Here is a 25,357-nt window from a genome sequence, read left to right as displayed (position 1 = left end):
TGTTCCATTATCAATGTTTATCCCTGTGAAGCGTTTCGTTAAGGTAGACTAACTGTAATGCTTTCCCGCCAAAAAAGTCTAACATCGACCAATAGCATAGCAAATCTCTAATTTCCAAAACGTTATTTTTAAAAATCTTTGGCATTAGATTATTTACAATCATCAATCCTTTATCGCTATGAACTAAATTCCGAAATGATCTGAGCTTAAATGCAATATAAATTCACTTCCTATCTGTAAAATTTGGTGACAATCTTTTCATGTAAATAACTTTTGATGAAATATGGGATAAATGCAACTGCCACACTGCTTTATCTACCAGCATATGAATGCTGGTAAAAGGGACATCACACAATAACAATGAAAGCAATATGGAAATACAATGTATGGGGAAAATATTTCCGTGTTCTGGAGACTGCTACTATTGTAACACATCCATTATCAGCTTTAAAACAAGTAGTTTAATTAATGATAAATTGGCCACCACTTTCTATACATGATGTGAAAGTTTCTAAAGTTTTTGACTATATTCTTAAGAATGGATGAAAACAAAAACTGTTTTTTAACGATTTTATTTTGATTTCAATCTTGAACAATTTAACTTTTTTGTATTTATCAAAAAAACAACAAATAATTGGTAAACAATTCATTTAAATAAAAACAAATAAAATCTCCTAAAACTTAAACATAAGAATATTAAGTACATATTGTAATATAAACATATAACTAAATATATTTACAAAGCTATTAACTTTTTTACACAATTTAATATTTTAAAGAAATATCCTGCTTTGAATATCAGACTGTCCATAAAACTCCGGACTGTCTATATAAGCAAGCAACTGTATTTACTAGACTTGCTCTTTACTGATAATTAAAGCTGACCATTTTTTCCTCTCAGGGGCACAATCTTAACATTATAATGCTAGTTTTAGAAATATATTTTTACAAGATGATTTGCATGTATTAATACATAGTATCAATTTTGAAACTGATTCTAGCTGGCAAAATCTGTGCTGTCTGTTCATAACCTGCACTGTTAACTAGGTACATATTTTGGATTTTTTTTTCTAAAGATAATGAATGGTTTTGTCGAAGCTGAAAGATGGACATGTCTGTTTAAGATTTTTAGTGTGGTAAGGGCAAACATCGACGTCATACCTGTCTTGTAAAAATGATATTGCTTATTGATTTATGGGTGAGGGACTCAACTTTATGACATTTACATGACAAACCCTGTGACAATTTTAACATGATTAACTGTATAACATGTTTCACTATACTAGTATAACTTTAGTTATCAATTCTCTACTCGAGGTCACTGATTTCATTAATATCATCCTCGAGAGCTTTCATCTCGTGTAGAATTTTCTCCTGAATGTCAGAAAGTCCGTCACCAGAGAAACTTCCACCAGGTACCTCCTGTACATCACAACCTAAAATATACACATTTATATCTACACTGTATAACTGTTAAACCCTTAACCTGCTGGAACAAAAAGTGATCAGCCTTTGCCAACAGTATAGAGCCAGGCCAGCCTGGACATCTGTGCAGTCTGACCAGACTCTATACTGTTTGTTGGCAGATAAATTTTTGTATTTAGATATTAAAGCCCCCCTTGAACTTGAATAGACTGTTTCAAATTCAAAGTAGGACAGATCTTTTATAGAAATATAGCAGGTAAAGGGGTAACCACTAAATCTAAGTAACTAACAGACTTGTCCTGACTTTACTTTCTTATTGTTCATTTTTCATTTACCTTGTAAGGTCATAATGCTAGAGATGATCAACAATATTATTCAAGCTGGACAGGAATTTTTGTATAGCTGGGTCCTGGTCAGAAAATAGAGTAATATAAAGTTAGACACTTCTGTCTTCAAAGTTAAAATAATGTTCCATGATATTCACCCAACCCCCATGCCTCAACACCAAATAAAATAATGAATAAATAGAAAATAAACAACAAGCATAATTAACACTCAGGTCTTTCAACAGAAATTGCTAGACACACTGCATACTGTATTTTGAAAAAACTGACTGCAACAACTATGAAAATAATTCAAGGAAAATTATTGTGAAACTTTGTATTTGTAAGTTTATATTACCAGTGGTAGAAGGGTGAAACTCTGAGGGGACTTTATGAGCCTCCTGACTCTGTGAGTCGGTTTTGTCATCATGGAATTTTAAACCTGAACATGTCTGTTTTGTCTTTACTGTAAATATTTACAACAGAAAATAATGGAAAATTTCTGCAAATAAATTACATTCAAATTTACAATGTACATATTTAGAATGGATGATACAAGCTCAGGCAAAGTTTTGCAGTACACTAATGATGCAATAAATTTTTTATACCAGGTTCTAAGTCATTTCTTAAATGTTGAAAGGCATTTTTTTTTTCACCATAATTTTTTTTTGTTAAAAAAAACTTATTTTCAAACATTAATTTATAAATGATTTTATGCATATCTGCAAGGAGCAAAAAGTAGTACAACAATGACTTAACTATAATTGTCTTTTTTTCCAAAAAAAAATGTCTTAAATTCACTCACAGAATTTTATTTTTAACTCTTTTTTTTATCACATAACTATGTACAAATGTACATGTGTTATAATATATACAGCATGACAAAATATTGCTTTTTGGACAATGTTAACTTTGGTCAATGTACTAGCAAGACCAGTATAAATATTATGATGATATTTTTCATAAGCAAAGATGTTGCCAAGAGACTTTCAGAATCACACATTTAGCTAAAACATGTTTATGAATTAAAGTTTATACAAATTCATGTTAGTTTGATTGTGTAGGGAGCTATAAGCTTATTGAAACACTCTGTAACCTGTTCCTGGACCAACCAGGACTTACCAATTAGTGTTAAGTTTCTTGCACAACGAAATAATGACTTGACCCTGATAGGGCATAAATTAGAATATGAATTTTTTAGTATTTGATACCTTTGTGTTGATCTTTTGGACTGTAATCCTCTTCTAGCTGATCTAAGATAGCCTCTATATCTTGACTTAATGATGAACCCTCTAAAATATTTTAAAAAATATATACCTTATTTATAATTCCTTTTATTAATGTACCTGCTCTTTATGTAATATTTAAAGTGCTCTAATCAGTAAATATGTTTAAATAGTGTCTAAAACTATACTAATATTTCAAAATTACACTTAAAACGAATTAAATTCAAATATGCATTAATATAATATATATGACAGTGCAGTGTAATTTGCTAAATTATTAATCTAATGAAAGAAATTGCTGCACGCCAAAGAAATAAACCACAGTGATCTTTAGTCTGGCATAGTTTACAACATCTGTGTTTTTATTGGTGAATTATATTAACATAAAGTCATTAAATTTCTGTATTTCTGCTCAACAGCTTGTTATAAATGTATAATTTATACTTATATAAGTAGTTGTAATATTAATTAATTCTAAATCAGTTCAATATGAAAAAAGTTACGCATCTGTCGATTGTAACTCCAGCCATCAACCACCCCTCTCCCAACCCTAGGGCAGTGAATGGAATGCCAGGAGAATGAGTTTTTCATTCTGATCACTCACAGCTCAACATTGCTGGCTCATTGCAGTGATTTTGTTGCCAAGATAGAAATAGGAATATCATATATAACACACAATATGGGAGCATTTAGCAAGACATATACCACCTGACTGTCACTGTAGGGCTGTGCCTTTACTAGGGACAGTGCAAATCCAAAAGTCTAAGTCCCGGCTTAATTCCCCTTGAGTAGGGGACTTACAGTTGGTTGGTGCATTACAAAAAGGTGGAAAAATCATATACTAACCATCTCGAAACAATAGTTCAGGCATTTCATTTGTCACTTCTTTCTCAGGAAGTACAGTTTTCTGTGATGTGTACTCTTCATGTTGAGTGGACTGCGGCTTTATGTTTTGTCGAGGTCTGCCAACAGGCATTTTTCTGCTCATGAATATGTATTTGTAGCTCTTGCCTGTGATATATAGCTCATATGGGTACAAATTGCTGTAAAAAGATAAGAAGTTTCATATCTATTTAATAAACAAAAAAAATAAATATTTGTTTCTACGTGTTATCATATTTTTGCCGCTAAACACCATATCGTTGTTTGCATGTTTTACCCATGTTCCGTTATGATGCTTATATCGATTCCGATAACTTTATTATGTTTTGCACTTATGAAGGCATATAGCTGAAATGTATGCAATAAATAATTACTGTATGTCCGTGTTTGTGTGGCTTCTTTGTTAATTACATCTACTTAATAGTTGATATTATATTTATCCTATGAAATTGTTCCATTTTTTTAAATTTGTTACTACTGTCCCAATTTCAAGATAGGTTGTCAAGTACAGATATATGTTTGAAACCATTTTGAAATGAAATCAATAGAGGTCATCTACATGCTAAGACTAATTCACCTGTAGTGTTCCAGTGCAAAAGCCCCATGGATTGTCCAGTTATTAGTTGGAAACCATTTTGAAATAAAAGGTCAATGTAACCTTGACCTTTGACCCAAAAAACAATAGGACTCATCTACTGGTCATGACCAATCTCCATACCAAGTTTGAATTTAGGCCTAGGCATTTTTAAGCTATTGATTGAAAACGGTTTGGTGTACAGACTGATCGACATGTACAAAGCAATATGCCTCCACTTCTTCAAAGGGGGGGCATAATGATATTTAACATACAACAGTATCAAAAGCTTTAATTTCAAAAGTTTTACATGAAAAGTAGCTTACTGCTCATAGTATTTTTTGGCATTTACTCCGTTTTTCACATGCTGTTGTTCCGTCAGTTCCTTATATATAGATGTCCATTGTTTCTTCTTGTTAACCTGTAAATCATGGTTCATAACATTTACTGTTATAGTTATTATATTCTATATTACAGGTGATTTTTTTAATGTCTGTTGTTTATTTACATGTTAAAAATAGAATTGTCTTATTTAATTACAAATTCTTCTAGAAATTTCAAGTCAATGCTTCCAGATAATGTAAGAAAATTTATAATACATTTGAAAATGATTAAACATTTGTTAAATTAATAAGGTTCTATGAATAAGCCTTGTTCTAGGTGACTAAGAGCAACACTGGATCTTGTCAAAAAAATAAAATCTGATAAAGGGAAATAACTCAAAAAGAAGCCATGATAGAGTTATTGCACTTGTACACTGCACTTCTCCAAATGTGCACCGTCAGTGTATAAAGTTTGAAGAAAATTGTTCAACACTTTTGGAGTTATGCTCTTCAAAAATTGGTATGCATGCATGAGATGTTTTCTGAAACCTCCTTTGCCTTTTGCAGCAGGAAGGGGTGGTGAGGGGGGTTGGTAGGCGGTAATTAATATACATTTAAAAAAGTGTCAAAGTTTGCTTCATTTATGCAAATTAATGACAGATGAAATAAATAAAGCGTTCTGATTCACATTTTCTTTCCAATGTAAATTTCTATCTCTATTTCAGTCACTAGATCATTAAAAATGTGTTTACCAGAAGGCCTTTTCAGAAGTTGTGTCTCCATTCTAAGAATAAATCATTAAATATCATCATCTTAGTTTTTTTATATAGATAATCATCTAATTGAAAATGCTGTATATATTACAAAGCGTCATTACTAGGGAAAAATATTTTCTAGTCTTACTTGTTCAAATCCGCCTCTCTCATGGACAGCCAGATAAAGCTGGAACAATCTGACGGGTACATTATGCCAGACTGGAGTATTTCTGATATTCTGTCCATTCCTTGACATAAACCTTCTTACATCATGCTCAAATGCTTTCTCATTCCTTCTGTACATCTATAGTAAATATATGTTCATGTATAATAAACAGACAACAATGTTTTAGTAATGTATTAGTCTTAACCAAGAGTCATGTAAAAAGTTATTCAAGGTTTTGGAGTTTTGTGCCAAATTGTAAGAGAATCTGATCACCAGTCATATGCAATTTACAGAACTCAGAGGCAATTACCTAACTAAGGTTCATGTGGGCATTGTACCAGTACTTCTGTAATAATCATGGGATTGCCAAGTTTAAGTTTAAGTTCCAGATCAACAAAGTAGAATTTGACTGTTATTGGACACACTGTTATAAATAAAACTTCTTTTAGAAGCATGGTCCTTTTCATTGTTTCAAACTTATATACCTATAACTGTAGTCTTTACTTTTACATAACAAAGCTCTCTACTCATGCCAAGCAGGGTTTTCTTTTTTATCTGAGGCAACAGATGCTCGAAAGGGTGATACTTTAATTATAATACAAGCTGAAAACACAACCGATTTTAACAGCATTTTAGCCGATGGTTTGGATTGCCAATAGGTTAATAATGAAAACCCTGGCCAAGATCGTCTAAGAGATAGAGATCTGGTTGAATCCTATTTCATCAGCATGAAATTTTGTACAGGAAGGTAATTATTATTAAAGCAGTCTTTATTCTATTTTCTTGCCTTACAGTTGTATCTCTGCACCAGTATTTGAAGATTACATGTCCCTCTACAGAGCTAGAGCATACCAAATCATCTCACCCAAAATATGGACTAACACCAATTTAAGTAAAACCTTAATTTTATTTTTCTTTGAGCTGAATTTATCAAAACATGGTGTGACCAGAATTTACTTACATCCAGATCAATGCTAAATTTTTCTTCTTTACTTTTGTCCTGCATTGTATTCAAGAACTTCAGTTGTGACTGGGAGAACTGGTCCGGGGAGTCAAAGATAGATGCTTCTGTCTTTACTGATTTAACTGGAAAAATAATTCTATTATAGTTACACATGTCAACGTAACAATGATGAGTACATATGCACATGAAAATTGTTTGTGCTTATGTTTTTACAATACATGTACATGCAATGAGGTTACAAATTTATTTTGCATAAAATAAAGATCAAAATTGTGCAGGAATATATTTCATCCAATGAAAACTTAATCATACAATGTATATCACATAATGTTATATCACATACACATGAATGGTTTTGATAAATTATATACAATAGCTATTAATTCTGCCTAAAGGCTTCCATGTAATTTTTTTTAGGTTCTACAAAGGATAATACCAGATAAATTTAAATATCATTTGAAATTTCTGTAAAAATTGCAAATCATGATTCCTTAATTGGCATTTTTAAAATTATCAACAGTATAGAATTACCACCCAGGTTCAAAGGTCTAAAAACCAGACAGTTGCAAAAGATGATAATGAAGATACTCAGAATTAAATAGATTTGAGTAATAAGTGTTTAGACACTCTCTTTTCATTTTTGGGTCATTTTGGCCAATAAAAATGGTTTTTATACTAAACAGAGGGAATGATATTTTGACTTGGAAATAAAGATTTACCAGATATGCCCTCATCTGGGGACATTGTCTCAGAGGTATAATCAAACACACTGGTGTTTTCTTTCCCTTTCTTCATCATTTTTCTTCCTCCAGATGTTAACTCTTCCACAGCCTTTTTCTTAGACTGTGTCTCTTTTATGTTAGACTGAGATTCAAATTTCTTAGAATGGTTACCCAGCACTTCATTTACTTTATGCTCAAATTTCTTTGATGTTGGCAGTACTGTTTCTTTTTCTTGGGAAGGGTGTTTCCTTTTTCTCCCTTTCTTTTTATGTTGAGAACATTTTTCACATGAGGCCTGCGATAATCTTTTCTCTCTCTTTTCTATAGGAAAAATAATTTTGAATGAAAATATTTGATAAAAATTGCCAAAAAGTACTGGTATGTTTTTTTATGATTGTAAGTTGTATAATTGATATAATAAGCCTACAATCAGATAGATTAAAATGTTAAAAACCAACATTTTGATGTCATTGCATGTCTCACTTTATTGGGAACAGGCCTACGCCTTTTGATTTTGGAAAAAATTATCGCAAAATTTGCTAATTAGCAAAGTAAAGAAGCTGGTTTAACTTCAGATTTTTAGGAAAACTAAGAAAATTCCCATTAAGAAGAAGCCTTTTATAGGCCTCTGTTATATAAAGTGAAAAAGTCAATGCATTGAAAAATTATGTTTTTGAACCAAACTAGTAATAGATGTCTATTTAAGGTAATAAATCATAAACATTTATATAATGAAAGTACAAACCTAATCTCTTTTTTCTCTCCGGATCAAACTGGAATACAGTATACTTCAATCTTTCCTCTGTCTCCAGCTCTAGCAGGAAATCAGCTTCTTTTATCACTGCTGCTATGTGCATTTTTCTATACGAGTTCCTCCTTTTACCACCAAACTGGTTGGTTAGTGCAACTTTCCTCTTTCTACCTGGACCCCTTTGAGATTTCTAGAAACATGTAAAATTGAGCCGCGTCATGACAAACCAACATAATGTGTTTGCGACCAGCATGGATCCAGACCAGCCTGCGCATCCGCGCAGTCTGATCAGGATCCATGCTGTTCGCTTACAGACCCTATAACAAGTAGAGAAACTGATAGCGAACAGCATGGATCCTGATCAGACTGTGTGGAGGCGCAGGCTGGTCTGGATCCATGCTGGTTGCAAACCCATTATGTTGGTTTTGTCGTGACACGGCTCAAATGAAGCAGTGTCTATTGTAAGATTGTAAATATGTCAAATGTATCGGAATTTCTCTTCTCGGAAAATAATTTTCTTAAAGGGAATTTTAACATTATATGAGTATAACCAAACTGGCACCTTTTGTCTGCATAAAGAATGAACAAAAAAATAAACTTTCATGTATTTCATAAATACAAATATTTGCTGCATTTTAGCACTCATTTAGAATAATATAATATGTTACAATTTGCACAAAAATGTCAACGTACATGTATTAAACTGAAACTGTACCAATAGATTACAAAACATGACTTTTCTATATTATTTCATATCATCTTCTACCTTTCTCCTCATATCTTCTATTTGTGTTTGAGATTCGTCCAGTTCAGGCACATTCTTGTGTCCATACATTTCGACAAATTTAGCTGCCACCCAGGAATGTGTATGCTGTTTGCCGAGAAACTCAACATGGTAACTATGGGGATCACCGTCGATGTCAATTAACATATGACATCCAACGTCCGGGTCTCTTGTCACTAAAGCTGGCCACCTAATGGTGAAAATTATAAACACTGTATCATAATGATATATTCTGACTGTACATTTATCCACGCCAATATGGTTTAAGTTATGTTGTTACTTTCTAATATTTACTTGTGGAGGTTGATCGTACAAGATGCCCCTCCCTGTAATTCATGTTAGGCATAAGTGGGTAACTGGTAAGAACTACTAACCTACTGTAAGACAGCGGGTGGTTAGATTTTAGAAGTGACATTGCTAAGATTAAACAATTTATTCAGATAAAAGAAGAAATTATCACTGTCTGAAGACTTAAATTAAAATATGAAGGCAAAAGTACTTTAAGTTTATCACTTTATCAAAACTGATGATTTTGTAATCAAAATCTAGACCATAAATAATTAATTGTATCATAGTTTGGGGACCTTTCTCAGGATTAAATCATATACATGCACAGTGCATTAACTGGAGTGCAGGTATTAGTTACCTGCCCCATAGATTGGTTCATTTTTGCTGGGGTTTACTTATTGTGACAGCAGAGAAAGGGAAAGCGATAGAAAAATCATATTTAGATGCTCGTTCATTAGTTACTTATTTTCTTGGGTTTCATATTGTGACAACAGGGAATTTCTTATTGTTTTTATGTTTGACTATGATACAAAAGAGAAAGAACATCAGAACACTCGGCAATCTGATAAATACTTAGGTGCTACGCCCTCTCATACAAATCAGATAGCCTTGTGTTTCCATGTTCTTTTTATTACATACCTAATATCTTCATTAATGTTGATACAATAAAATAAGAGAAAGTTTAGATGTTTTCTAATATCTGTCAATAAAAGAAAAGCAATTGGTCTTAATTTTTTTTTTTAAAAGTATACATTTCGTTTTCCCAAATTTTACAGTCTTGTTTCAAACATTTCTTCTGTGTGAGTGTTTTCTAAAATACCTACCTGCAATAACCAGCCATTTTTGCCCAGACCAATGACCCTACACTAAGCATTGACATCACAAACTTGATGCCGGCTTTTTTCGCCATTCTATCATACATGGCATGGTCTTCCTCCTCGGCTGAACATGTGTTTCTACTGGTATCTGAAGACATGTAGCAGTACCAAGGATCGGAGCTTAGTTCCTCGGCTTCTGGGGCTGGAATTCGACGCCATTTTTGACAGTCTGGATTGTCACACTGTACCCATACAAACTCTGTCAACTTTGAAAGAATTAAACAAGAACAACCTTTATGAAGATTGATGCTCAACCTAGCTCTTATCTTCCACAGACTTGTTAATATGCCATTATATAAAGTTGAACATAGTCATACCTTTGTGTTTTCATATTCTCGAGGTGAACAAAAATGTCAGAAGCAGGGAAAAACACAACACAAATTTTGTTGTGGTATTGCATTACATCTGCCAACAGACATGTCCTTGTTTTTACTTGACAACTATTTCATTTGCTTGTCATCTTGAAACTTTCTAAAATAGTGTAGATTCCCCTCTAAAATAGTGAAGATTCCTCCCCCTCCCTTACATTGAGCAAGCAATTCTACTTATTATTTTATTTTATTTTTTTTTAATTTTCATCAATTTATGTAAAATAGTGAAGATTTGAAAGGAACTCCACTTAGGTTTTTGACAAGATCGGGCTGGATATTTTTCTGAGTTTTGTATATCTATTGAAATAATTCTGGATCAGTATATTGGTTTGCAAATATTTAGGTCATACCTTCAATCCCTTTTTATCTTGAATAGATATCTAATTGTGCAAAATAAACCAAAAATGAAGTGATTTATTGGTTTTGATTCAATACCAGCCATGAATCACACAAAAAATTAATTTCTAATTTAATACTAAGTATATTTCCTTGTTACCCTTCTAATAAATTTTACATTTTAAGAGTTTACATGATATTTGTAAGATTTTTAAATTTTGTAATAAAGTTTTAAGGCTTTTGCACCACAGTGGAGTTCCTTTTACATGTTTCCTATATTTTCTATGATTTCTCACGCTTACCATGCTATAATTTCCCATTTAAAAGGACATGGGAACGTTGCAGAAAACACTTTTTAAAAAGTCATTCACTGACTGTTTTTATTAATCAATCTTTGAAGTGATATCATTTTCAATATACCTTTAATCATGAATGATGAAACATGAAAAACTCATTTTTAACACTAAAAACATAAATCTGAATTACACAGACTCCCAAATGATTATTACAAATATGGCAGGTTTGTAAAGCTTTCACTTAATACAGAAAAATAAGAAAAAAACATGTATAATTAAACTGCTACTGGAATTACTTTTAAGACCAAGTTAATTTAACAATACCTGCAATGTAATATCAATTTGTTCATCTATCAATGAGCCTTGGGATGTCTGACTGTCAAACAAATCTCTACTACCATCCTGACTCTCTTCTTCAGTAAACTCAGCCATTTTATCTTCCCTCGTTGACATGCCAATTTCTGTATTAGATTTGCATGTTAATTGTTGATCAACTGACTTCTTCCCACCAGACTGGCCTCTTGTTACTCTGTCACTTTCTAAACAAGGCTTATCTGGTAATTTATGTGACCTGTTTTTATTTTTTAGAAGTCTTTGCTGGTCATGATCTTTTATGAACTTAGTATCATTGGCTGTAGGAATTCTTGACATAGTTGTAACAATTGCATGTTCAGCCAGTTTATCAGCCTGGACTGGTGCTTCTGTATCTGTAGACTGGTTTGATGCTTCAAAACTAAATAATTTTTCTTTGCTATGACTAGACTGTGTTCCAGGTGAACTAATTCTTCCTGATCCAAAAATTGCCAACAGCAAGTCGTCACTCTCTGAATGTTATACATGTATTTTAATTATATATTTGTCTAATTTATGATAACTTTAAAAAAAGCCGAAATAAGAAAATTTATAACAAAGTAGTTTATTTCCAGATTCTAATTTGATTTACAGTTAAAGGTTTAGTATCAAACATTATCCAAGCTTGGCTTCAAATATAAATATATGAGAATAATAACAAATAATTTTTTAAAAACCCTGTCACACTAGACTGATTTTGCAGGGCATTGCTAGATTTAACAAAGCCCTTTGAGATGGAATTCGTTGGGCTCACACTGTGCTGAAATTGTAAAACTCCGTACACACACAGTATAAGCAAAGTAGAAATGCTGCACAAACTCTGTACAAGCGCCGTGTAAAACATGACATTCATTTGACAGTCTGTCTGCGGTTTTACTACAACTTGTTGCATTGTAGGAGATGCTAGTAGCTGGTTTGCTTTGGTGTTCTTAATGCGAACCCACTGCACTCTTATCAGAATGCCGAGTGACAGCCTTTGTTTTGAGTATACTCAAAAGGCACGCCATTATTCGGTGTTCTATGCGATGCCACTGCAATGCTTGCGATCTTACTGCGCTCACCTTTGTGTGCTGAATTTTCTTTGGATGCTGGAAAACACTGCCCTAGTGTGACAGGGGTTAATTTTTTTTTCTAAAGATCTGATAACTATATACACATGATATCATAATGTTATGTCTCACTACTTTTAAGCTAATAATTATATAAATGGTTAATTTGATTGCCTCTCAACTTCCTTGTTTGTTAGAAAATATAAAAAATACACAGAAAAAATATACATGAAAAACATATTGAGTTAAGTTAAGTTAATGAGACAATAAAGGCAAAATAATGCATTTTTCAACTAAATAGTTACAATAAAGATTTTTAAAAAAATATTTCTTACCCTCTTGTGAATTATAACATGCAGTCATCACTTATTTGATTGGAATTATTGAGCCAGGCAGTTTCTGTAACTATTTCTGAACCATGGACCCTTCTCAGTTGCTACTGGGAGATAGTGAAATGGGAGAAGCAACTTGAGTTATAAGTACTGCATAATCTTTTGCCCAATAAGATATCTGACAGCCTACAATATTTTGTCATGTTTATCATTGTGAATTTGTGACAGAGTAACTTTTATGTCAATAGAAAACAATTAAATGAATTAAAATATTAGTAATATAAATAAGCCAAATGGCTTAAAATTTTAATAGCCTTTACCAGTTTTGAAATGGTAAACATGTTTCTATAAAAAATTTATCAACTTGAAATTTTCTTGAAATTTATAAATCAATGTAAAAATGTTTGAACGCCACTGTGAGAGTGGCAAAATGAGCAGGTTTGACATTACCAATTCCTACAAAATGGTATATTTGGAAATATTTTGGTTTGGAATTGGAAGAAAAATGTCTGTTGGTAATGAATGTTAGTAAAAAAGAATATAAAAGTAATGGAAATGAGCATATTGAACAGGTTGAAAATAGAGAGGGTATTTTAAGGAGACGTATGTTCAATCCGGCTTACAGCCAAACTGAACTCGGGGCCAGACAAGTTTATGATATCAGGTGGTAAAGCATTCCAGTGGACTATTGTTCTTGGGAAAAATGAATATTTATTGTAATCAGTTTTAGTTTGGACTTGTTGGAATGCATGGGGATGGGATGTTCTTGATGATCTTGTAAGCGGGACAATATATTTTGGGAAATAGGTAGCCACCTGATAATGCAAGATGTTGTGAAACATTACCAGGCCTTGGTCAATACGCCTCCTAGCATAACCTTCTCTGGACGGACTCTGTCTGGTCAATGAGGGTTCCTGTGTAGGGGACCAGACGGTAGAGCTGTACTCGAGCTGGATCCTGAGAAGTGTCTTGTATGCAGTTGACTTTAACCTGTCTGAGTGAACCTTGATGTTTCGGCGTAGAAAACCAAGTGTTTGATCTGCCTTTGTTGAGATGTTGTTTATGTGTCTGCTCCATGTTAGATTTCATTTGATATTGTAATGCCAAGGTATTTTGCAGATGGAACTGTTTCTAATGTGGTGTTATGAAAAAGGTATTGTGTTGGAATGACTGTTTTTTGTTTTGTGATTTGGATAACCTGGCATTTTGATGGATTAAATTGCATGTCCCATTTTGTCTCCCATTGTTCAAGTTGGTGTAAGTTATGTTGCAGTAAGCTAGAATGAGAAGCAACAGTCAGAGATAGATAGATGGCTGTGTCATCAGCAAATAGGCGGACTTCAGAGCATTGGACATTAATGATAAGGACTGATGCCTATTTTGTTTAAAAAATACTTTATTGACTGTACACAGTAGTGGTTCAAGCCGGGGGATAGGGTCTGACCCCCCTGTAAGTTATTATGCTCTGACCCCCGTGTACGTTATTATGCTCCAGAGACGGTTATGTACAATACTGAAAGAAGTGTCTGTGCCTGTGGACAATCTAACCCTGGGCCTGGGACACTGGGAATTAAGGCTCCCACGTTTACAATTTTTTGTAAACGTTTACACGACTGCTAAGAACCGAAACGATACCGTTTAAACGGTGGTACCTCTATGTACTATACACACCATGTATTTGAGTCGCCAAATGATGTCTTTCTTTCTATTTTTAATACATGTACAAATAAAGAATGTGCAAGGCTCATCACGATTGAGTCAGCACACATTTTTTGCATTGTAACCCCATTTTTTTACCAAAAATGTATTATGTCACGAGCAATTTTGCACGGTAATGCTGTGTGGAGGGTTGTAAACACCCATTTTCCGTTTGTTTACTTTGGAATAAACCAATAGAATTGATAAAATCCATGATTACAGGCAATGATTAAGAAATTTTGTAAGGCAATATGGTCATTTCGATTAAACGGTAAACAATATCGTAAACGTTTATGAATGAAAATCGAAACGAATCCGTTTAAACGTGTAATCGTGGGGGCCTTACTGGGAATAGTCAATACAACTCTGGTATGACTGTCTTCGCAAAGCCAAAGCCTGTTTTTTTTATTTGATAGGGATCCTTTACTAGGGGACTTGGTTTCAAAAACCATTATAAGCTTAATAATGCAAGTTAAGGCAATGTCTAAAATGATTTTCATGACATGCAAAGACAAAACATCTTGAATTTGATATCAAAGATATTGATTCAATGAACTCGTTCTATAAAATAATTTTCAATTGTCTGGTTTAAATTTGATACATTTTGAATTTACGAATTTTTGCCACTTAAATGCTCAAATTTGCTTTTAAAAATACAAAGATACATGAAAGAGGATCAACTCAAACTTCAAATTTACCGCTTTTAAAAGGATTTAGCTCAATACAGGATTGGAGCAGTACCTCTAGACGCTTGCAGAAATCATGATCACAAAATAGACAAATATCGTTTTTTTCGCTGATTTTAACATTTTTCATGCATTATCAGACGTAAATCAGTGTGAAAAGATGAATTAGACCTAATAAAGTTCATTCCGTTGCGTAAAAAAGCAAGATTTTGGCATTTTACGATTCAAGCGCCTTGTCCGGTATATACCGGAATACGGTATTTAGTGTGGTGCTCCAATCCTTTATTTAGTCTCACTCCTTTTAAAATATTTTATCTCCCCTGTTTAATCTCTACGCCAACCAAATTTTAACAGCGTAAGTTATTAGCTCAGTATGTTTATGTGAAACATGTTAATTTTTGATGGAAATTTAATTATTATTTAATAAAATGTAAAGGTTTATTTATTTTAAATGTCTACTGCAAAGTTGACTAATGTTTTTTTTATTTGATATTTTGAGATTAACGTTAGAATAACTATCAGTAAAATTCGATCACGCACTTGATTTGTTTACAAAATTTTGGTCAAAAGCTCAATATTTTAATGTTTATAATGCTTTGTTGGCATGAAGATTAACATGTCAACAGTTTAGAAACTATCCGGATAAACTATTATTTCTGCAGGTATAACTTTCCACAAGGAAAATCATTTAAACTCTTCTGTTTTAGCAAATGAACTAAGTCTAAGACTTTCCTTTAGTTTTTGTTTCAACTGTTCAAATTATACACAGACACTGTCACAGTGGCAATGTCAGTGACAGTAGTTATCACTAAAACAGGTGGGCTGTAGATGTGTACACTGATCAATATGTTTTTCTTCAAACAAAGTATCTTTTTTTCTATAATGTGTTTGCTGATTATATTTACAGAACTGCCGCATAGTCCAACAAAGTGTTTTTTTTATAATTCAAAGGCAGATAAAAACTTAGTCTCAATATTTCAACTGCAGGACTGACCTCTTTTATAATCTGATAATATGAAAAAGGCCTCAAAGCGAGCCCAATTTACTTGTACCGTGAAATAGTATAAAATAATCGTTCATTTTTATTTAACATTTTCCGTTATAAAACTGTCAGTCTGTATTTTATACACAGCTTCCATTTATCATGATAAACTGATGACAGGAAAATTGGCAATATCCTGGACTACCTATGGGTAGTCCAACTAATTGTACATATGTACTCTTTTAATTATGGGCAGTATCTCCCATATACAAAGAAGCGTGATTCTTACCAGAACAAAATTATCCCAGAGTCTAGCTGTGGCATGTCATAATATTTTTACTAGATAGGTGTCTTGGCAGGTTATGATTTTATTCAGTAAAATACTACAAATCAGTGGCATTGCATCAATATTTAGAAAATACTTATTCTCAGTACATAAAATGACAGTATGAGAATGATCATCAAGACACAGACTACTGTTTCTAAGACAATTGTGACATCATCAAGTTATATGTGCAACTGTGACATGTATCAGACCTGTTGTCTTGATTAGATGTGAATTGCAGTCTATTGGCCAGTACCATAATCAAATTAGATTGATAATATACTAAACTGTTTTTTCCAATAAGTACTAATTTTTATAAGATGAAAAGTTTGATGAAAGCAATACAAACAGGTGGAGATATTTATAAAGATGATATTGAATTTCAAGTATTAACATTTTAAGATTTTACTGAACAAAAAAACCCAAAAAACAATGAAAATATTATAAATGTGTGATCTTCTTCTTTATGTTAATATGACAGTTGACTTTAATTTCCCAAACATTGTTTAGTAATTACATTTGTACATGTAAATAATTTCTGCGTCAGGATCAGTTGTGACGATTGTATGATCAAGTTATATTGAAAATTTGTTGTAAAAAAAACCTTGCTGCATGATGACTTGATGATGAGAAAGTTATGAATTTACAAAAAAATGATCTAAATAAGCCATTGTTACATGTAAATCAAAAAGGCTGCTTGATGATAAAACATTAGCAATGTCTTGTACTTCATTTCAATCTCACATTTCAAAAATTTATAGATTATGAAAGTGGATATCCTCCCAAGTCCACCCCTTTTGAAACAAGAAGTACATGTTACAGCTCCAATATCAAAACATGCCTGTAGATATGAATTAAGCCCACTTTTCAGTGTCTATTCTAGATGGGGGGATGGGGGGATTCACCCCTATTTTTGAGAATTTCCCCCCTTTTTTTTCAGAGGCAGTGGGGAAATTTTACATAGAGAAAAAAAATGAAAAAAAAATCAACAAATGTAATAAATTCTGACTTTTCGATAAACCCCCCCTGTTTTTCAAATCCTAGAATAGACACTGACTATTTGTACTTTTTTGACAGCTCATAGAGATCTAAGGTTAATTATGTTAATTAGGTTTAGTTTCCTCAAGAGTGACATCCTTGGAGTTAGATTCTTCAGGTGATATGCATCTAACAAAAATTGCTCCATTATTTAATCTTTATAAAACATCATGTTTGCCCTTTTTAAAGGAAAGAAAAAAATATTTCTGAGGCATAACGTGCCTTTAATAAAAACAAATCCTTTCGTTTAATTTTCAGCTGTAGTTAATGTACAACCATTGAAGTAAGCAGAAAAGCTTGACGAGATATGGCAATTAAAACTGTTAAACCATTAACCTACTGGAACGGTGATTTAAACCTTTTAAAATGTTATATAGAGCCAGGCCAGCCTGCAATATCAGTGTAGTGTGACCTGAGACTTTATATTGTTAATTGCTCAATATTTATATTGTTACTACATGTATTTGAAATCCCTTAAACCTTGAAAGGACTGTTTCAAATTCAAAGAAGGGCAAATCCAGTACATAAATTTAGCAGGTTTAGGGTTATTGCCTATAGTGCATTATATGTCATATCAAATGACACTGCTTAAAATTCAAAGGTAATCCAGTAAACTGCTATCAATTTCCACTGGTAATTAGGAAGGTAATCAACTTGTAACTTCAGTAATATATGGGCCATGGATATCAATTAAAATCTACTTAATCATTTGTCTAAATCAGATATTCCTCCCAAGTGCCATAAAAAAGTAACGCCTGTCATTGTATATCAAGTATTTACAAGCTTTTTGTACTGACAAAATAATATTTCTGCCATAATATTCAATTGAATTGTATTAAGAGCTTGTTAGGGCATTCAGATATCTGACATTATGGATTGATAGGACAGTTCAAAGGTGTAATAATATCTGATATTGTATGAACGAGAGCGTGCTTTAATTAACATTCATTCATGAAACCGTTGACATGAAAATGGTCTCTTTTTTTGTAAATTAAAGTTTTATTTGTCAAATTCATGAGCAGAATATCGTGTGTTACCAGTGAGAATTGAAAATGACTTTTGTGCACAAACCTTTAGGTTTTAGAATATGTGAGCAAATTGATTTTATCAACTAGGTCTGGTCCTGCTTGGTTTAAAATTCTTTTTGTGTGTCTGAGTAGTAGTAGTACCCTCCATTGCTGTTGGTTTGAAGCCCACAGTGACAACAGACACCAGACTATTTCATTTGAGGAATCTATACATCTGTCATGCAGAAGGTTGGTGTGGTTGTTCTACTTGGGTGCCTGCTTCTGCCTGAAATAATACAGTCTTACTTTGTCAATGAAACTGGAGAATCCTATTTGACAAATCTCTAATAACAAAGAAAATTATAGTATGAAATATAATTTTATATAAGTTTGTAAAACTAGAGTCCTCAAGTTGATCTCAATTAAGGGAAAGCATTGGATAAGAATTTCAGGGGTGGCTGGTTCAGGTCTCAGTTTATGCAAAATTTCTCTTGTAACATTTGATCTTAACCATATACTGTAAATATATTAATGAGTCTGATGGTCATTTATCTTTCATAGCTAATTTAATAATCATTGAAATCATTTGGTATTATGAACAAGTCGGTCTCTTGCGGAGAAATTTGTATTTACTTGTTAGTTATCCTGGAAAGTCTGATAGGTGGTTTGACCACCAAGATATGACCAAAAAATGTGTTAAAATGGGCAAACCAGAAAAACAAATAAAATTGTTACAAGAGATTTATTTAAAGCCCAACTTTAATGGAGAAAAAAAATTAGTAAAAGTAACCTACATTATATTGAACTATGGGTTTGATTTGCATAACAAGATACTTCAGATAAATGTTTGCATTTTTGAATGGTCCACAAACAAAGCTTGTTTAATTATTCTGTTTATTTCTTGTTTCAGATTTAAAATCTCTTGAGATGCAAATCTTACGTGACGATGTTTGGATAAGAGTATATATCGAGAGTTATAGTTAAGCCTTTATTCAGGTATACATATTGTTTTAAATATTTATAAAATTTAAATTATTCACTGTTCACAATTCAGGATTAAATACAGTTAACTTGAAGTTAATAAAGTACCCCTACAAGATTCAAGTTAAGCAAATCAATTATTTTTATTGACTTAGAAATGAAATATAAACTATATAACTAACAATTTGGATAAATCATGCCAGGCATCGAAACATATTTTCAGAGTCACTCGTCTTTCTGGACGAGTAGCTTCTAAATCCAATGTGCAGGCAACATTTTTTAATATCTCCTGCATCAAAATTAATTCTCTTAAATTCTACTAGTAATTAGGAGCGGACGAGTGGAATTTTCGATCTCTTCATGTGACCATTTTTGTACTTATTAGATATAGAGAGTTATGTTCAAAATATCAAAAGTTAATGGTGGCACATGAGTACCAATAATTGTGCTACCTAACTGCCATGTAATGGAGCTGTACTAACTTTGTTCTACCTTGAGGTGCCCACAAGATTGTGTTTTGAAATAATTCATGAAGGTGGGTGGGGGTACCTAGCAGTAAATCTGAATTTGGGAAGTTTGTATATGGCAATAATATTGTCCCTATAAATTTATTGTTAAATGTTCAAAGAGATTGAAGCTGGCTGAAGGCACTTCTAATCCACTGATGTGTTAAATTTTGCCAAATTGCACTTATTTTGATGGAGACAGGGTAGAAATAAGGTAAGAAAAAGTACATTTAGCCATAAAACATGTCAATATATTTGATTTCTTTAAAAAAATTAGTTGTTATTGTTAGGCCTGAAACTTTAATACTAAAAATAGAAAAAGCTTGTGCAAAGTGTGTATGTTCATAGGATGAAATCTTATTATTTTCCAATATAACATTTCGAAAAAAAATCAGCATTTTTTGGTCCTATTGTTTTGCGTGGAATATGATGCAGATTGATTTCAACTGCATGTGTGCACTTATATCACTTGACTTTTGCATATTTAATTTCCACTACCTGACAAAAATACTTCTGAAATACTATGCTAGCCAGGTAACTGATATTTGTCAGGATGTATAAGAATGAACATGTTGTATGGCTGTCATGCATACATGCCTGCCCGCCTTATTTTTTACAATGATTTATTTTCAACCCTCGACTTCGGTGCATTGTAACACGATACCCAGAAACGTGTCCCATGTCATGGCTTTATGATAATGTTATAGGCATGAAAATAATTTGTCTTCATTGGTCTACATTTAATGCAAAACAATCTTGTTCTTCTGATTATTTTTCTTGTCAAATTGTTTGATAGTGGTGCATTTTCTAAGGTCTCAAGATTTTTTTAAACTTTTTTTTTGTTTTTATTTTTTGCTGATATTTGATACTGTCATATTTTCAGGTCTGGTCTTAAAGTATAACGAAATTATTCAAAGCACTGAAATCCATTTATGTACTTTTTACACTTATTACCAGGCTAAATATCTTATTTGGATTTGTTCAGCTTCCTTTTTTTATACCCCCACCACAAAATGTGGGGGGGAGCTATAATGGATTCGCTTTGTTGCGTCGGTAGGTCCGTCCGTCTCCATTTTCGTGTTCGCTCTATAAATCCTATACCAATTGAAGGATTTTCTTCAAACTTGGCTCAAATATTCACCTGAACAAGGGGATGTGCAGAACCCATGTTGCCCATGTGTCAGCTCAAGGTCAAGGTCAAAATTGAAGGTCAAATATCAAACAATCTAATATTAGACAGTATGTCGTGTACGCACTGTAAGTTCTACACTAATTGAAAGATTTTCTACAATCTTGGCTTAAATGTTCACCTCAACAAGGTAATGTGCAGAACCCATGTCACCCTTTTGCCGGCTTAAGGTCAAGGTCACACTTGAAGGTCAAAAATTGACTCAGAAAATATTCTTAAATTTTAACATGTATTTGAATATTTCTTAAACTAGAAAAGGTATTTGCTTGAAACTTAAAATATATATGAAGTGTCACAATGAAGATATGCAGGTCAAGTTTCATAACTCTGTATTGCATTTTAACAAAGTTATGCCCCTTTTAAGACTTCAAATTTACATACAATCAAATATTAGACAATATGTCGTGTCCGCTCTATAAACCCTATTCTAATGGAAGAATTTTCTTCAAACTTTACTCAAATGTTCACCTCAACAAGGTTATGTGCAGAACCCATGTTACCTTTGTGCCGGCTTAAGGTCAAGGTCACACTTGAAGGTCAAAAATTGACTTAGAAAATGTTCTTAAATTTTAACATGTACTTGAATATTTCTAAAACTAGCACAGGTATTTGCTTGAAACTTAAAAGATGTATGAGATATCACAAATAAGATATGCAGGTCAAGTTTCATAACTCTGTATTGCATTTTGACAAAGTTATGCCCCTTTTTAAGTCTTTAAATTTACATACAATCAATACTAGGCAGTATGTTGTGTCCGCTCTATAAGTTATATACTAATGGAAGGATTTTCTTCAAACTTTACTCAAATGTTCACCCCAAGTGGGCAATGTGCAGAACCCATATTACCCTTGTGCCAGCTTAAGGTCAAGGCCGCACTTGAAGGTCAAAAATTGACTTAGAAAATCTTTAGTGCATTGGGAAAATGGAAGGTTTTTTGTAAATGTTTCGAACATGATTTGAATATATATATTTATACTATTACCTATACAATTTGTCCTTTTTTCACCAGAGATAATTTTTTTTATGTATATGTATTTGTGCCACTAAAGTTATTCCCTTAACCACCTTTCCAAGTCATCTTCTGTCAAGGACATTGGTGGGGGTATATCATTCAGCGATAGTTCTAGTTGATTCAGTTGGATAGTCCATTATCAATTTTAGGGAAATCAAGATGAAAATTATAAGTTGGTGGGCCTGGTTAGACTGTATGAATGTGCAGGCTGGCCTAGTGGCTCTATACTGGTAACAAAGGCTAATCACTTTAAGTTTCAGTAGAGTAATGGTGAGGTTACAAAGTTCCAGATTCAAAGCAAGAGAAATTTATATATAATCAATTTTTTAATTGTTTTGGATTAAACTTCATTGGTAAATTTGCAAAAGCAGGTGCTTTGTGTTTAATTTGAAAATGCAACATTGTTGTTTTTACACTTTGCATGGCAATGTCGGCAATTATCAATATGTTATTAACTGATAAGCCCTACAAATTTAATATTATTTTTATTTCTTTTTTCTTTCATATAGTACAGTAAGTTCATTTTGTGTGTGCGTGTGTGTTTAAAGTCATATGAGTTTAGGTTACACTAGGTTATTTTGTAGCAATGCTGCTTGCATGTAAACCTGCCAGAATTATGCATCCTGATTTAATCTTATTGGTCACGCTGCACATTCTGTCATATGATAGCCTGAGGTTTTGTTACAGTGATGACGCTAGTATGGTAATGCATGCTTCTGATGAACTCAGATCAAATTGTGTCAGAATTACCCATGATGCACTTGATAATATTGTTAGTTTTTTTACTAAGGCTTGTTTGTGTGGTGCTAATGACCTATTTTGACATTTATTTTTAAGACTGAGACAATTTTTATCATTATTTAAACTAGGAAGGAATTTTCTTTAAGTTTGAACACACAAATATTTTTTGGCAATCATTGTTTTCCAGCTTCACCCTATATAGGTTTATGGACTGAACAAAGTACAAAATTTTGACCAAATCAGTGCATTCAGAGGTGTACACTTAATTTCCTTAGTTTTGTAAATTAGACAGTGCAACCTGTTTACGCTGCTGAAGGTGTGCGGCTGGCTTGTCTTACCTTTCATTTGGAAAAGTCCATTGTTAATACTTGTTATACTATCAAAAAAATGTTCAAATTGAGCAATTTAACTACTACTTATAGTTTCTGAATCTTGTCCAGTAGGATAAAGTGTACAGGCTCTGTTACGTCTTTACCATTAGGGTAGACTTGATACTATAATTGCTATTTGCATTCAAAGAATGCTTGTATGATTGTGAACTAAGCTTCATTTAATAATCTTATAGACTTAAAACTTATGCTTAGCTCTCCCACTATAAATGTTTTGAATGTTTCTGAAATAATGTGTCATCACAGTGTTTTTTTCCCTGCTTTGGGAAAGGTGCTGGTACCGGACAGATTGGGAAAAAAGTCCTTCGGTTTGACTCAAAATTGAAATTTTACATAAGATGCAAAATATTCATGGGAAATTTCTTTTATTCAGGGAGGCATGAAAATTATGCGTGATATACCCTTTTAAACCATGTATTATTAACTTTAATTATTATTTTTGCTACTTGAGGTTTAGAAAAATAATGATAATCATTACAATTGTGCATAAATAATGTTTAGGTGTTAAACACTAAAAGTACGAAATGAACTGGGTACGTATATCACTCATGTGGTTATACTTGGTTTTATCCTATATCACTTATCAATGGCATTACTGTTTTTGTTTAAAGTTTTTACCTTTAAAGTTGCCGACTTTTGAGGAAATTTTCGGTGTTATTTTTGGAATTTATCAGTTATGAATTGGGAAATTTGCTGTCTATTTTCTATTGGAAATGGTGCCGTTTTCCGGTATTAGATATATAAGGGGAAAAAACACTGCATCAAAAGATATAGCAACACAATCATGTTCATATATTTACATGGAATCAAAGACGATTAATACATGTCTAACTCCCAAAAATACCAGTCTTTGTTAAGTTTTGCCACTTATGTCCTGCTGTTAATTTGAATTGTGGCAATTGTTTGTAAACATTGATCTAGAAAAATCATTATTATATCACAAAAAAAGCCTTACACTGCACTATAAGAAGCAATATATCACATTATTCATTTGGATCATGTTACTTTATTTAATAAGTGTGCTGAAGGGATTTACTTATTTTTGAAAAATAGCAAACCCATTAATGTACTTTATTCTTCCACCTCTTATTAAAGAGAGTGGAACAATTTTCAGAAAATTTTATGAAATATGATGATGTATAAACAGTGATTTTCACCTTACATATCGAGGGCTTACATGTACATGTATATAAATCCTTTTCCCAATGGAAATATTCTTTAAAATCGTGCAGTTTTCCCAAAAATTTGAACTTACACAACCCAAGCTAATTTACATCCCAGATTTGCAATTTTAAAGCAATATTTTTTTCTTAAAAATGAAAAGACTTGGGTCTCTTCCTAATTAACTGAGAAAAACCACTACCGGTAATAATATTTAAGATATAGGATAATAAACATTTAATTATGATATATAATTTCTTTATTAATGCCAAGATATATTACAAAATGTACCGTATTTGATAAGTTTGTACTTTTAAAATCACTAACAACCTAAATGTCCCCCCTCATCCAAGCTTTAGTGATGGATGAGGGGCAGTATTGGAATAAAGCCGGAGGCTGAGCATGTATAAATAGCATGTTATCCTAACGCATCGAGTCCACAACGCCGCTTCAACGAACCGTAAAAAACATGACCAAAACCATGCGCGCGACCATGTCAACCCCAGAAATCATAATTCAAAGCCCAAAAAATTTGTTGACGTACATAAAAAAAATAAACTGGGAGGGAAAAAGAAAAAACTTGTAGCACCCAAAAATGGGGGGTTTATACATGCTCAGCCTCCGGCTTTATTCCAATACTGCCCCTCATCCATCACTAAAGCTTGGATGAGGGGGGACAGTATTTTCATAAAGCCTCAGCTTTCACATGTATAAATAGCATCTTTAAAGATCGGCAACAAATATTTCCATGTCATTAGAAAAATGAAAAGACACATAACGCCAATCAAGAAACACAAATGTAATATCTGACAAATCCATAATATTTATATCAAACAAAATATAAA

The 25,357-nt window shown here is 32.6% G+C and overlaps 2 protein-coding genes across 2 annotated transcripts in view; one reads left to right on the top strand and one right to left on the bottom strand.

The window, feature by feature from the left end:
* Positions 1–1,271: 1,271 nt before the first annotated feature.
* Positions 1,272–12,969, bottom strand: LOC132727277 (zinc finger CW-type PWWP domain protein 1-like). Its single transcript, XM_060712708.1, has 13 exons — positions 12,800–12,969; positions 11,389–11,888; positions 10,008–10,267; positions 8,878–9,085; positions 8,106–8,301; positions 7,358–7,681; positions 6,636–6,760; positions 5,657–5,812; positions 4,757–4,851; positions 3,821–4,017; positions 2,960–3,040; positions 2,107–2,214; positions 1,272–1,436 (listed from the first exon to the last, which is right to left on the bottom strand). The coding sequence occupies exons 1-13, from the start codon at positions 12,825–12,827 to the stop codon at positions 1,309–1,311; spliced, it is 2,406 nt and encodes an 801-aa protein (XP_060568691.1). The 5' UTR covers positions 12,828–12,969; the 3' UTR covers positions 1,272–1,308.
* Positions 12,970–15,690: 2,721 nt separating this feature from the next.
* Positions 15,691–25,357, top strand: part of LOC132727276 (transmembrane protein 98-like) — a 56,817-nt gene continuing 47,150 nt past the window's right edge. The window contains exons 1-2 of the mRNA XM_060712706.1: positions 15,691–15,842; positions 19,443–19,528. The gene's annotated coding sequence lies outside the window, so the exon portion shown is untranslated. The remainder of the gene's footprint in view (positions 15,843–19,442; positions 19,529–25,357) is intronic.

The sequence above is a fragment of the Ruditapes philippinarum genome, unplaced genomic scaffold (genome assembly GCF_026571515.1).
Source record: "Ruditapes philippinarum isolate M1 unplaced genomic scaffold, ASM2657151v2 ctg3604_1_1_1_1, whole genome shotgun sequence".
Lineage (NCBI taxonomy): Eukaryota > Metazoa > Mollusca > Bivalvia > Venerida > Veneridae > Ruditapes > Ruditapes philippinarum.
The sequence above is the reverse complement of the archived record's forward strand: the minus strand, read 5'-3'. Positions and strand labels throughout refer to the sequence as shown.